Source organism: Oncorhynchus mykiss, chromosome 24 (assembly GCF_057628025.1).
Source record: "Oncorhynchus mykiss isolate SJ-2025 chromosome 24, ASM5762802v1, whole genome shotgun sequence".
NCBI lineage: Eukaryota > Metazoa > Chordata > Actinopteri > Salmoniformes > Salmonidae > Oncorhynchus > Oncorhynchus mykiss.
This window is the reverse complement of record NC_143045.1, coordinates 38602051-38614532: the sequence shown is the minus strand read 5'-3', so window position 1 is coordinate 38614532 and position 12482 is coordinate 38602051. Positions and strand designations below refer to the sequence as shown.

Sequence of the window (12482 nt, the reverse complement as noted above, 5' to 3'; positions counted from 1 at the left end):
CAGGGGTCTACCATACCTTTAGCCAACAGGGGGTCTACCATACCTTTAGCCAGTAGGGGTCTACCATACCTTTAGCCAGTAGGGGTCTACCATACCTTTAGCCAGTAGGGGTCTACCATACCTTTAGCCAGTAGGGGGTCTACCATACCTTTAGCCAACAGGTGTCTACTATACCTTTAGCCAGTAGGGGTCTACCATAACTTTAGCCAACAGGGGGTCTACCATACCTTTAGCCAGTAGGGGTCTACCATACCTTTAGCCAGTAGGGGTCTACCATACCTTTAGCCAGTAGGGGTCTACCATACCTTTAGCCAGTAGGGGGTCTACCATACCTTTAGCCAACAGGGGTCTAACATACCTTTAGCCAACAGGGGTCTACCATACCTTTAGCCAGTAGGGGGTCTTCCATACCTTTAGCCAACAGGGGTCTACCATACCTTTAGCCAGTAGGGGGTCTTCCATACCTTTAGCCAACAGGGGGTCTTCCATACCTTTAGCCAGTAGGGGGTCTTCCATACCTTTAGCCAACAGGGGTCTTCCATACCTTTAGCCAGTAGGGGGTCTACCATACCTTTAGCCAGTAGGGGGGTCTACCATACCTTTAGCCAACAGGGGTCTACCATACCTTTAGCCAATAGGGGGGTCTACCATACCTTTAGCCAACAGGGGTCTACCATACCTTTAGCCAGTAGGGGGTCTTCCATACCTTTAGCCAACAGGGGTCTACCATACCTTTAGCCAGTAGGGGTCTTCCATACCTTTAGCCAGTAGGGGTCTACCATACCTTTAGCCAGTAGGGGGTCTTCCATACCTTTAGCCAGTAGGGGGTCTTCCATACCTTTAGCCAACAGGGGGTCTACCATACCTTTAGCCAGTAGGGGGTCTTCCATACCTTTAGCCAGTAGGGGTCTTCTGTACCTTTAGCCAGTAGGGGGTCTTCCATACCTTTAGCCAGTAGGGGGTCTTCCATACCTTTAGCCAGTAGGGGGTCTTCCATACCTTTAGCCAACAGGGGGTCTACCATACCTTTAGCCAGTAGGGGTCTACCATACCTTTAGCCAGTAGGGGTCTACCATACCTTTAGCCAGTAGGGGTCTACCATACCTTTAGCCAGTAGGGGGTCTACCATACCTTTAGCCAACAGGGGTCTACCATACATTTAGCCAGTAGCGGTCTACCATACCTTTAGCCAGCAGGGGTCTACCATACCTTTAGCCAGCAGGGGTCTACCATACCTTTAGCCAGTAGGGGTCTACCATACCTTTAGCCAGTAGGGGTCTACCATACCTTTAGCCAGAGGGGGTCTACCATACCTTTAGCCAACAGGGGTCTACCATACCTTTAGCCAGTAGGGGTCTACCATACCTTTAGCCAGTAGGGGTCTACCATACCTTTAGCCAGAGGGGGTCTACCATACCTTTAGCCAACAGGTGTCTACCATACCTTTAGCCAGTAGGGGTCTACCATAACTTTAGCCAACAGGGGTCTACCATACCTTTAGCCAACAGGGGGTCTACCATACCTTTAGCCAGTAGGGGTCTACCATACCTTTAGCCAGTAGGGGTCTACCATACCTTTAGCCAGTAGGGGTCTACCATACCTTTAGCCAGTAGGGGGTCTACCATACCTTTAGCCAACAGGGGTCTACCATACATTTAGCCAGTAGCGGTCTACCATACCTTTAGCCAGCAGGGGTCTACCATACCTTTAGCCAGCAGGGGTCTACCATACCTTTAGCCAGTAGGGGTCTACCATACCTTTAGCCAGTAGGGGTCTACCATACCTTTAGCCAGAGGGGGTCTACCATACCTTTAGCCAACAGGGGTCTACCATACCTTTAGCCAGTAGGGGTCTACCATACCTTTAGCCAGTAGGGGTCTACCATACCTTTAGCCAGAGGGGGTCTACCATACCTTTAGCCAACAGGTGTCTACCATACCTTTAGCCAGTAGGGGTCTACCATAACTTTAGCCAGAGGGGGTCTACCATACCTTTAGCCAGTAGGGGTCTACCATACCTTTAGCCAGTAGGGGTCTACCATACCTTTAGCCAGTAGGGGTCTACCATACCTTTAGCCAACAGGGGTCTAACATACCTTTAGCCAACAGGGGTCTACCATACCTTTAGCCAGTAGGGGTCTACCATACCTTTAGCCAACAGGGGTCTACCATACCTTTAGCCAGTAGGGGGTCTTCCATACCTTTAGCCAACAGGGGTCTACCATACCTTTAGCCAGTAGGGGGTCTTCCATACCTTTAGCCAACAGGGGTCTACCATACCTTTAGCCAGTAGGGGGTCTTCCATACCTTTAGCCAACAGGGGTCTTCCATACCTTTAGCCAGTAGGGGGTCTACCATACCTTTAGCCAGTAGGGGGGTCTACCATACCTTTAGCCAACAGGGGTCTACCATACCTTTAGCCAATAGGGGGGTCTACCATACCTTTAGCCAACAGGGGTCTACCATACCTTTAGCCAGTAGGGGGTCTTCCATACCTTTAGCCAACAGGGGTCTACCATACCTTTAGCCAGTAGGGGTCTTCCATACCTTTAGCCAGTAGGGGTCTACCATACCTTTAGCCAGTAGGGGTCTACCATACCTTTAGCCAGTAGGGGTCTACCATACCTTTAGCCAGTAGGGGTCTACCATACCTTTAGCCAGTAGGGGGTCTACCATACCTTTAGCCAACAGGGGTCTACCATACATTTAGCCAGTAGCGGTCTACCATACCTTTAGCCAGCAGGGGTCTACCATACCTTTAGCCAGCAGGGGTCTACCATACCTTTAGCCAGTAGGGGTCTACCATACCTTTAGCCAGTAGGGGTCTACCATACCTTTAGCCAGAGGGGGTCTACCATACCTTTAGCCAACAGGGGTCTACCATACCTTTAGCCAGTAGGGGTCTACCATACCTTTAGCCAGTAGGGGTCTACCATACCTTTAGCCAGAGGGGGTCTACCATACCTTTAGCCAACAGGTGTCTACCATACCTTTAGCCAGTAGGGGTCTACCATAACTTTAGCCAACAGGGGTCTACCATACCTTTAGCCAACAGGGGGTCTACCATACCTTTAGCCAGTAGGGGTCTACCATACCTTTAGCCAGTAGGGGTCTACCATACCTTTAGCCAGTAGGGGGTCTACCATACCTTTAGCCAACAGGGGTCTAACATACCTTTAGCCAACAGGGGTCTACCATACCTTTAGCCAGTAGGGGTCTACCATACCTTTAGCCAACAGGGGTCTACCATACCTTTAGCCAGTAGGGGGTCTTCCATACCTTTAGCCAGCAGGGGTCTACCATACCTTTAGCCAGTAGGGGTCTACCATACCTTTAGCCAGTAGGGGTCTACCATACCTTTAGCCAGAGGGGGTCTACCATACCTTTAGCCAACAGGGGTCTACCATACCTTTAGCCAGTAGGGGTCTACCATACCTTTAGCCAGTAGGGGTCTACCATACCTTTAGCCAGAGGGGGTCTACCATACCTTTAGCCAACAGGTGTCTACCATACCTTTAGCCAGTAGGGGTCTACCATAACTTTAGCCAACAGGGGTCTACCATACCTTTAGCCAACAGGGGGTCTACCATACCTTTAGCCAGTAGGGGTCTACCATACCTTTAGCCAGTAGGGGTCTACCATACCTTTAGCCAGTAGGGGGTCTACCATACCTTTAGCCAACAGGTGTCTACCATACCTTTAGCCAGTAGGGGTCTACCATAACTTTAGCCAACAGGGGGTCTACCATACCTTTAGCCAGTAGGGGTCTACCATACCTTTAGCCAGTAGGGGTCTACCATACCTTTAGCCAGTAGGGGTCTACCATACCTTTAGCCAGTAGGGGGTCTACCATACCTTTAGCCAACAGGGGTCTAACATACCTTTAGCCAACAGGGGTCTACCATACCTTTAGCCAGTAGGGGTCTACCATACCTTTAGCCAACAGGGGTCTACCATACCTTTAGCCAGTAGGGGGTCTTCCATACCTTTAGCCAACAGGGGTCTACCATACCTTTAGCCAGTAGGGGGTCTTCCATACCTTTAGCCAACAGGGGGTCTTCCATACCTTTAGCCAGTAGGGGGTCTTCCATACCTTTAGCCAGTAGGGGTCTTCCATACCTTTAGCCAGTAGGGGGTCTACCATACCTTTAGCCAGTAGGGGGGTCTACCATACCTTTAGCCAACAGGGGTCTACCATACCTTTAGCCAATAGGGGGGTCTACCATACCTTTAGCCAACAGGGGTCTACCATACCTTTAGCCAGTAGGGGGTCTTCCATACCTTTAGCCAACAGGGGTCTACCATACCTTTAGCCAGTAGGGGTCTTCCATACCTTTAGCCAGTAGGGGTCTACCATACCTTTAGCCAGTAGGGGGTCTTCCATACCTTTAGCCAGTAGGGGGTCTACCATACCTTTAGCCAGTAGGGGGTCTTCCATACCTTTAGCCAGTAGGGGTCTTCTGTACCTTTAGCCAGTAGGGGTCTTCTGTACCTTTAGCCAGTAGGGGGTCTTCCATACCTTTAGCCAGTAGGGGGTCTTCCATACCTTTAGCCAGTAGGGGGTCTTCCATACCTTTAGCCAACAGGGGGTCTACCATACCTTTAGCCAGTAGGGGTCTACCATACCTTTAGCCAGTAGGGGTCTACCATACCTTTAGCCAGTAGGGGTCTACCATACCTTTAGCCAGTAGGGGGTCTACCATACCTTTAGCCAACAGGGGTCTACCATACATTTAGCCAGTAGCGGTCTACCATACCTTTAGCCAGCAGGGGTCTACCATACCTTTAGCCAGCAGGGGTCTACCATACCTTTAGCCAGTAGGGGTCTACCATACCTTTAGCCAGTAGGGGTCTACCATACCTTTAGCCAGTAGGGGTCTACCATACCTTTAGCCAGAGGGGGTCTACCATACCTTTAGCCAACAGGGGTCTACCATACCTTTAGCCAGTAGGGGTCTACCATACCTTTAGCCAGTAGGGGTCTACCATACCTTTAGCCAGAGGGGGTCTACCATACCTTTAGCCAACAGGTGTCTACCATACCTTTAGCCAGTAGGGGTCTACCATAACTTTAGCCAACAGGGGTCTACCATACCTTTAGCCAACAGGGGGTCTACCATACCTTTAGCCAGTAGGGGTCTACCATACCTTTAGCCAGTAGGGGTCTACCATACCTTTAGCCAGTAGGGGTCTACCATACCTTTAGCCAGTAGGGGGTCTACCATACCTTTAGCCAACAGGGGTCTACCATACATTTAGCCAGTAGCGGTCTACCATACCTTTAGCCAGCAGGGGTCTACCATACCTTTAGCCAGCAGGGGTCTACCATACCTTTAGCCAGTAGGGGTCTACCATACCTTTAGCCAGTAGGGGTCTACCATACCTTTAGCCAGAGGGGGTCTACCATACCTTTAGCCAACAGGGGTCTACCATACCTTTAGCCAGTAGGGGTCTACCATACCTTTAGCCAGTAGGGGTCTACCATACCTTTAGCCAGAGGGGGTCTACCATACCTTTAGCCAACAGGTGTCTACCATACCTTTAGCCAGTAGGGGTCTACCATAACTTTAGCCAACAGGGGTCTACCATACCTTTAGCCAACAGGGGGTCTACCATACCTTTAGCCAGTAGGGGTCTACCATACCTTTAGCCAACAGGGGTCTAACATACCTTTAGCCAACAGGGGTCTACCATACCTTTAGCCAGTAGGGGTCTACCATACCTTTAGCCAACAGGGGTCTACCATACCTTTAGCCAGTAGGGGGTCTTCCATACCTTTAGCCAACAGGGGTCTACCATACCTTTAGCCAGTAGGGGGTCTTCCATACCTTTAGCCAACAGGGGTCTACCATACCTTTAGCCAGTAGGGGGTCTTCCATACCTTTAGCCAACAGGGGTCTTCCATACCTTTAGCCAGTAGGGGGTCTACCATACCTTTAGCCAGTAGGGGGGTCTACCATACCTTTAGCCAACAGGGGTCTACCATACCTTTAGCCAATAGGGGGGTCTACCATACCTTTAGCCAACAGGGGTCTACCATACCTTTAGCCAGTAGGGGGTCTTCCATACCTTTAGCCAACAGGGGTCTACCATACCTTTAGCCAGTAGGGGTCTTCCATACCTTTAGCCAGTAGGGGTCTACCATACCTTTAGCCAGTAGGGGGTCTTCCATACCTTTAGCCAGTAGGGGGTCTTCCATACCTTTAGCCAACAGGGGGTCTACCATACCTTTAGCCAGTAGGGGGTCTTCCATACCTTTAGCCAGTAGGGGTCTTCTGTACCTTTAGCCAGTAGGGGTCTTCTGTACCTTTAGCCAGTAGGGGGTCTTCCATACCTTTAGCCAGTAGGGGGTCTTCCATACCTTTAGCCAGTAGGGGGTCTTCCATACCTTTAGCCAACAGGGGGTCTACCATACCTTTAGCCAGTAGGGGGTCTTCCATACCTTTAGCCAGTAAGGGTCTACCATACCTTTAGCCAGTAAGGGTCTTCCATACCTTTAGCCAGTAGGGGTCTTCCATACCTTTAGCCAGTAAGGGTCTTCCATACCTTTAGCCAGTAGGGGTCTTCCATACCTTTAGCCAGTAAGGGTCTACCATACCTTTAGCCAGTAAGGGTCTTCCATACCTTTAGCCAGTAGGGGGTCTACCATACCTTTAGCCAACAGGGGTCTAACATACCTTTAGCCAGTAGGGGGTCTACCATGCCTTTAGCCAGTAGGGGGTCTTCCATACCTTTAGCCAGTATGGGGTCTACCATACCTTTAGCCAGTAGGGGGTCTACCATACCTTTAGCCAGTAGGGGTCTTCCATACCTTTAGCCAACAGGGGTCTACCATACCTTTAGCCAGTAGGGGGTCTTCCATACCTTTAGCCAACAGGGGAGAGAGGACAGGGATGTAGATGGGGATGTGCTCCACCTCCAGTCCCGTCTCTGTGATGGTCTGGACTCTCCCTCTGAGGCTCACATTCTTCTCTATGAACCTCGCTGGGATCTCGGAGGCCAATCCAAACCTAGAGATCTGACGATGGGCGGTGAGGCACAAAAGACCTGGTTAGAAAAGCATTCATAACCGCTGGAAGTACAACGTGTTGTACTCTGTTACGCTGTACCTTCCTATGAAGTCACCGTGACATAATTGTTTCGGGCAACACAAAATTGGAACCAATTACTAGTATTCTATTAAGTAAACAAAACGACGTATTAGCTGAACACAACAACAGATAAGCAAGACCTTTCTAACGCCAAGGGGTGGTCTGGTTGATCTGGTTAAGAAGAAAATGCTAACTAAACAACATCAACTAGGATAAACACATCAGGCAAATAGCTCATCAACTGCCACCCTCCATCCTAAATAGACCCTGACCGTATGATCTATCCAGCCATATGGCATTTAAATTGAACAAGGGGGAATGGATCATCTCATCTCCAGTTTGGTAAAAAAAATTTAAAAAAAACGCCACAATCTGTTGGCGTCTTCGAGATAATTCCCTTGACATTGGGCAGATAATTTAGCCCGTCTTTAACATGGGTTTGTGTGAAACTCGACTCGCTACCTCCTCCTGGTGGAACATACCTGCATCACAGCTTGCGTTATATGAATAGGCTAAAGTACGTACCAATTTAATACTCCTTGATATTACTATTACCCCGGCAATTGCTAGTCCAGTACTGATGTTCTAGAAGAGAAAACAGATAGAGGTTAGCCAAAGATGTGTTAGCTAACGTTGGATCTTTATTCCATTTTAACATCTAATCTGCGGTCTCATTTGAATGAACCGTCTTATCCCCTTCAATGGTTGCAACTGCCATTTGTATCCCATTTGGTTCTTACCCGGACAATGGTTAAATTATCGTCAGCGAACTGAGAAATTACTGAAATTATATTTTTAGACGGTGTTTCTCCTTTCTCGTCCGTCTCTGCCTCACTTCTGGACTCCGGCATGTTGTTGACATGTCTAAAAGACTACAACAGTCGCCCCGCCCACTAAGTACTGTAGGTAGCGTGGACCAAAAAACCCTACAGTACCGTCTGGTGTGGCGTTTTCATTAATGTTTCATTATCTAGTCCTATTGCTGCTAAACCGAATGTTATAGATGTTGTGTATAGAAAGAAAATATGATGCAATAGCATCAATTAGGTGTGGGATATGTACAAACATTCTCACGGTGTCACAAAGTACAGTATGTTATTGGAGTAATCTGACACAAAACCATTTTGAAACCACTATGTGCATATATTTACACGTATTCAATATTTTCCATATATATCTTGGGAATGTTGGTACAAAAGTTTCTCAGACCATATTACAGCATAGCATGTGTACAAGTCCCATAGGGTCCAGAGTTGGGGTCCATTCCGTAGAAAATAATACCGATTTAGAAAGTAAAGCAAGTGTCAATTCCAAATGTTCCTCGTTGAACTACTGAAGAGAAATGGATTGCAATTTTAGTGTACTTCCCAAACTGACTGGAATTTCAATGGAATTGAACCCCAAACTCTGGTACGGTCACCCTGTAATGTCTGATTTTTTTCAAACTTAAAAGGGGTCACGTGAACACTGGCCTCAGAGGGGGTAAGGACAACTCCAACACCAAAGCAGGTTGTTTAAAACCAGCTTTTCTTGTTGTGTTGGGTATCAAATATTTTTCAGCAACCCATCACAAATTATTTCTATTCCATGTGAAAGTCAATAGCTGAACAATCTTTTTTTAAAAACCCTCTCTGGCGGTAATCTTGGAAAATAATGTACAAACTGAAATTAAGAAAGAAAAAAAAAGAAGTTAATATTAATTTAATTTAAATATTTAGTAAATCAAACAAATCATAGCTGCAGTCAAGGTCCATAAATATTTGGACATTAACCAAGTTATTATTATTTTAGCTGTTTAACCACAGCATATTGGGGTTTAAATTCAATCATGAATATGAGCTGAAAATGCAGACTTTTAGCTGTAATTTGAAGGTTTTTACATCCAAATGAGGTGAACAGTGTAGGAATTACAGCACTTTTTTTATATATATATTTATGGACCTGACTGTATACATACATTTCCTTATGTAAGTGAATGCTGGTCTTGTATAGTTGTATAGGTCATATTAAAATAACTGTAAATAGTACTGGCACAGACCATGTACAAACAGCAGCATCACTATCACAAGTTGTAAAATAAACAGAAAATTTAAAAACTATATGTTCAAGGATAACAAAAGTCTCACAGTATGAAGGCTTTACATCGGTGTGGAAACTCACTTACAGTATGAAGGCTTTACATCCGTGTGGAAACTCACTTACAGTATGAAGGCTTTACATCGGTGTGGAAACTCACTTACAGTATGAAGGCTTTACATCGGTGTGGAAACTCACTTACAGTATGAAGGCTTTACATCGGTGTGGAAACTCACTTACAGTATGAAGGCTTTACATCCGTGTGGAAACTCACTTACAGTATGAAGGCTTTACATCCGTGTGGAAACTCACTTACAGTATGAAGGCTTTACATCCGTGTGGAAACTCACTTACAGTATGAAGGCTTTACATCCGTGTGGAAACTCACTTACAGTATGAAGGCTTTACATCCGTGTGGAAACTCACTTACAGTATGAAGGCTTTACATCCGTGTGGAAACTCACTTACAGTATGAAGGCTTTACATCCGTGTGGAAACTCACTTACAGTATGAAGGCTTTACATCCGTGTGGAAACTCACTTACAGTATGAAGGCTTTACATCCGTGTGGAAACTCACTTACAGTATGAAGGCTTTACATCCGTGTGGAAACTCACTTACAGTATGAAGGCTTTACATCCGTGTGGAAACTCACTTACAGTATGAAGGCTTTACATCCGTGTGGAAACTCACTTACAGTATGAAGGCTTTACATCCGTGTGGAAACTCACTTACAGTATGAAGGCTTTACATCCGTGTGGAAACTCACTTACAGTATGAAGGCTTTACATCGGTGTGGAAACTCACTTACAGTATGAAGGCTTTACATCCGTGTGGAAACTCACTTACAGTATGAAGGCTTTACATCCGTGTGGAAACTCACTTACAGTATGAAGGCTTTACATCCGTGTGGAAACTCACTTACAGTATGAAGGCTTTACATCGGTGAGGAAACTCAGTGTGCAATTTTTTTGTTGTTGTTGTCCCCCACAAAGGAGAAACACCTGATTTAGGATCATCTCATTTTACCCCCCCCCCCCCCCCCCCCCCAACCCTGACTTTCACATTTAGAAACTGAGCCGCATCTGAATTTGGACCTGTGGTTAGGGACAGAAATGAAGGGAGAAACAGAGAAGCTGAATGATCAGGTTTCCACACATGGATCAATGTTGTTTTTTTGTGCAGCCTGATGTGGAACACAGCAGAGACCCCCCCCCCCCAAAAAAATAAAAATAACTCTTGTTCATTTCAACAAATACACAGAAAAATGATCATTTCTATCACACAATCCAAACAGAACCATTATAAGTGATCCCAGATCCGGACCTGACTGGTCCCTTTCACACAACCTCTGACCTCTCATTGCTGGTTTAGAGAAAAATACTGTTGTAATCCCCAAAATGACAGACATCTATTAAAACAGTACTGTTATAGTTTAGGCATTTCTGTCGAAGGGGCTATGGATTCCCGTCAACAATACAGTTGGCATTTCTGACTCCATGCTACAGACACATTCGACCTGTTAATCAAGCAGGCCGACATCTCACCGTTTAATGTGGGTGTGCTTTTTGATGACCATTGATTAAAGTCTTTTCAAATGTCATCCAACTTTATAATGACAATCTGAAGAACCTAGCAAAGGCACAAATTATGACAAGTCTAATGAAAAAGTTTAAGATACCGAGAATGTGGTACGAGAAGAAGGATCAGCGATTTCCCAGAGTAAATGTCTACTGTAAATATTCCCTAGCAAGAACAATAGTTCCTTCTTAGTTTTCTTTCCAATGGGACATAAAGTAGTTGAAGGGGCAGAAGTCCTGGTGAAGACGTGGATGGTACAAGCAGGAAGTGGACTGTTGTTGTTGACTGTTATGGTCCATAGTCATGTGGTAGCCAGACCACAGCTACAGGTATTTCAAAGAAATAAGTGCTGAACGACAATGTACACACACCGGGCAGAGAAAGAGAAGGGAGATGGATAAGTCATCAGAGAAGGTTGGGAAGAATGGAGACTGATAAGAGTCATCAGAGAAGGTTGGGAAGAATGGAGACTGATAAGAGTCATCAGAGAAGATTGAGAGAGGGACTGAGAGGGACTGTGAGGGACAGAGAAAGAGAAGGTTGGGAAGAATGGAGACTGATAAGAGTCATCAGAGAAGATTGGGAAGAATGGAGACTGATAAGAGTCATCAGAGAAGATTGAGAGAGGGACTGAGAGGGACTGTGAGGGACAGAGAAAGAGAAGGTTGGGAAGAATGGAGACTGATAAGAGTCATCAGAGAAGGTTGGGAAGAATGGAGACTGATAAGAGTCATCAGAGAAGGTTGGGAAGAATGGAGACTGATAAGAGTCATCAGAGAAGATTGGGAAGAATGGAGACTGATAAGAGTCATCAGAGAAGGGTGAGAGAGGGACTGGGAAGGACAGTGAGGGACAGAGGGACAGTGAGGGACAGAGGGACAGTGAGGGACAGAGAAAGAGAAGGTTGGGAAGAATGGAGACTGATAAGAGTCATCAGAGAAGGGTGAGAGAGGGACTGAGAGGGACAGTGAGGGACAGAGAAAGAGAAGGTTGGGAAGAATGGAGACTGATAAGAGTCATCAGAGAAGGTTGAGAGAGGGACTGGGAAGGACAGTGAGGGACAGAGAAAGAGAAGGTTGGGAAGAATGGAGACTGATAAGAGTCATCAGAGAAGGGTGAGAGAGGGACTGGGAAGGACAGTGAGGGACAGAGAAAGAGAAGGTTGGGAAGAATGGAGACTGATAAGAGTCATCAGAGAAGGGTGAGAGAGGGACTGGGAAGGACAGTGAGGGACAGAGAAAGAGAAGGTTGGGAAGAATGGAGACTGATAAGAGTCATCAGAGAAGGGTGAGAGAGGGACTGGGAAGGACAGTGAGGGACAGAGAAAGAGAAGGTTGGGAAGAATGGAGACTGATAAGAGTCATCAGAGAAGGGTGAGAGAGGGACTGGGAAGGACAGTGAGGGACAGAGAAAGAGAAGGTTGGGAAGAATGGAGACTGATAAGAGTCATCAGAGAAGGGTGAGAGAGGGACTGGGAAGGACAGTGAGGGACAGAGAAAGAGAAGGTTGGGAAGAATGGAGACTGATAAGAGTCATCAGAGAAGGGTGAGAGAGGGACTGGGAAGGACAGTGAGGGACAGAGAAAGAGAAGGTTGGGAAGAATGGAGACTGATAAGAGTCATCAGAGAAGGGTGAGAGAGGGACTGGGAAGGACAGTGAGGGACAGAGAAAGAGAAGGTTGGGAAGAATGGAGACTGATAAGAGTCATCAGAGAAGGGTGAGAGAGGGACAGTGAG

The 12482-nt window shown here is 46.7% G+C and overlaps 1 protein-coding gene and 1 long non-coding RNA gene across 3 annotated transcripts in view; one reads left to right on the top strand and one right to left on the bottom strand.

The window, feature by feature from the left end:
- The window catches only part of miso1 (mitochondrial inner membrane subdomain organizer 1), a 30534-nt gene extending 22545 nt beyond the window's left edge, over positions 1-7989 (bottom strand). The window contains exons 1-3 of one of the 2 annotated variants that reach the window (XM_090218959.1): positions 7831-7989; positions 7616-7675; positions 6864-7017 (exon numbers count right to left, since the gene is read on the bottom strand). In XM_090218959.1, coding sequence (XP_090075085.1) covers positions 6864-7017; positions 7616-7675; positions 7831-7941 — 325 coding nt within the window. In that variant the 5' untranslated portion in view covers positions 7942-7989. The remainder of the gene's footprint in view (positions 1-6863; positions 7018-7615; positions 7676-7830) is intronic. The other variant, XM_090218960.1, reaches the window with a different exon arrangement.
- Positions 7990-11655: 3666 nt separating this feature from the next.
- LOC149972431 (uncharacterized) lies at positions 11656-12469 on the top strand. The gene is made up of 2 exons (XR_016491435.1): positions 11656-11774; positions 11822-12469. It is a non-coding gene; the product is annotated as an uncharacterized LOC149972431 (long non-coding RNA).
- The last annotated feature ends 13 nt before the right edge of the window (positions 12470-12482 follow it).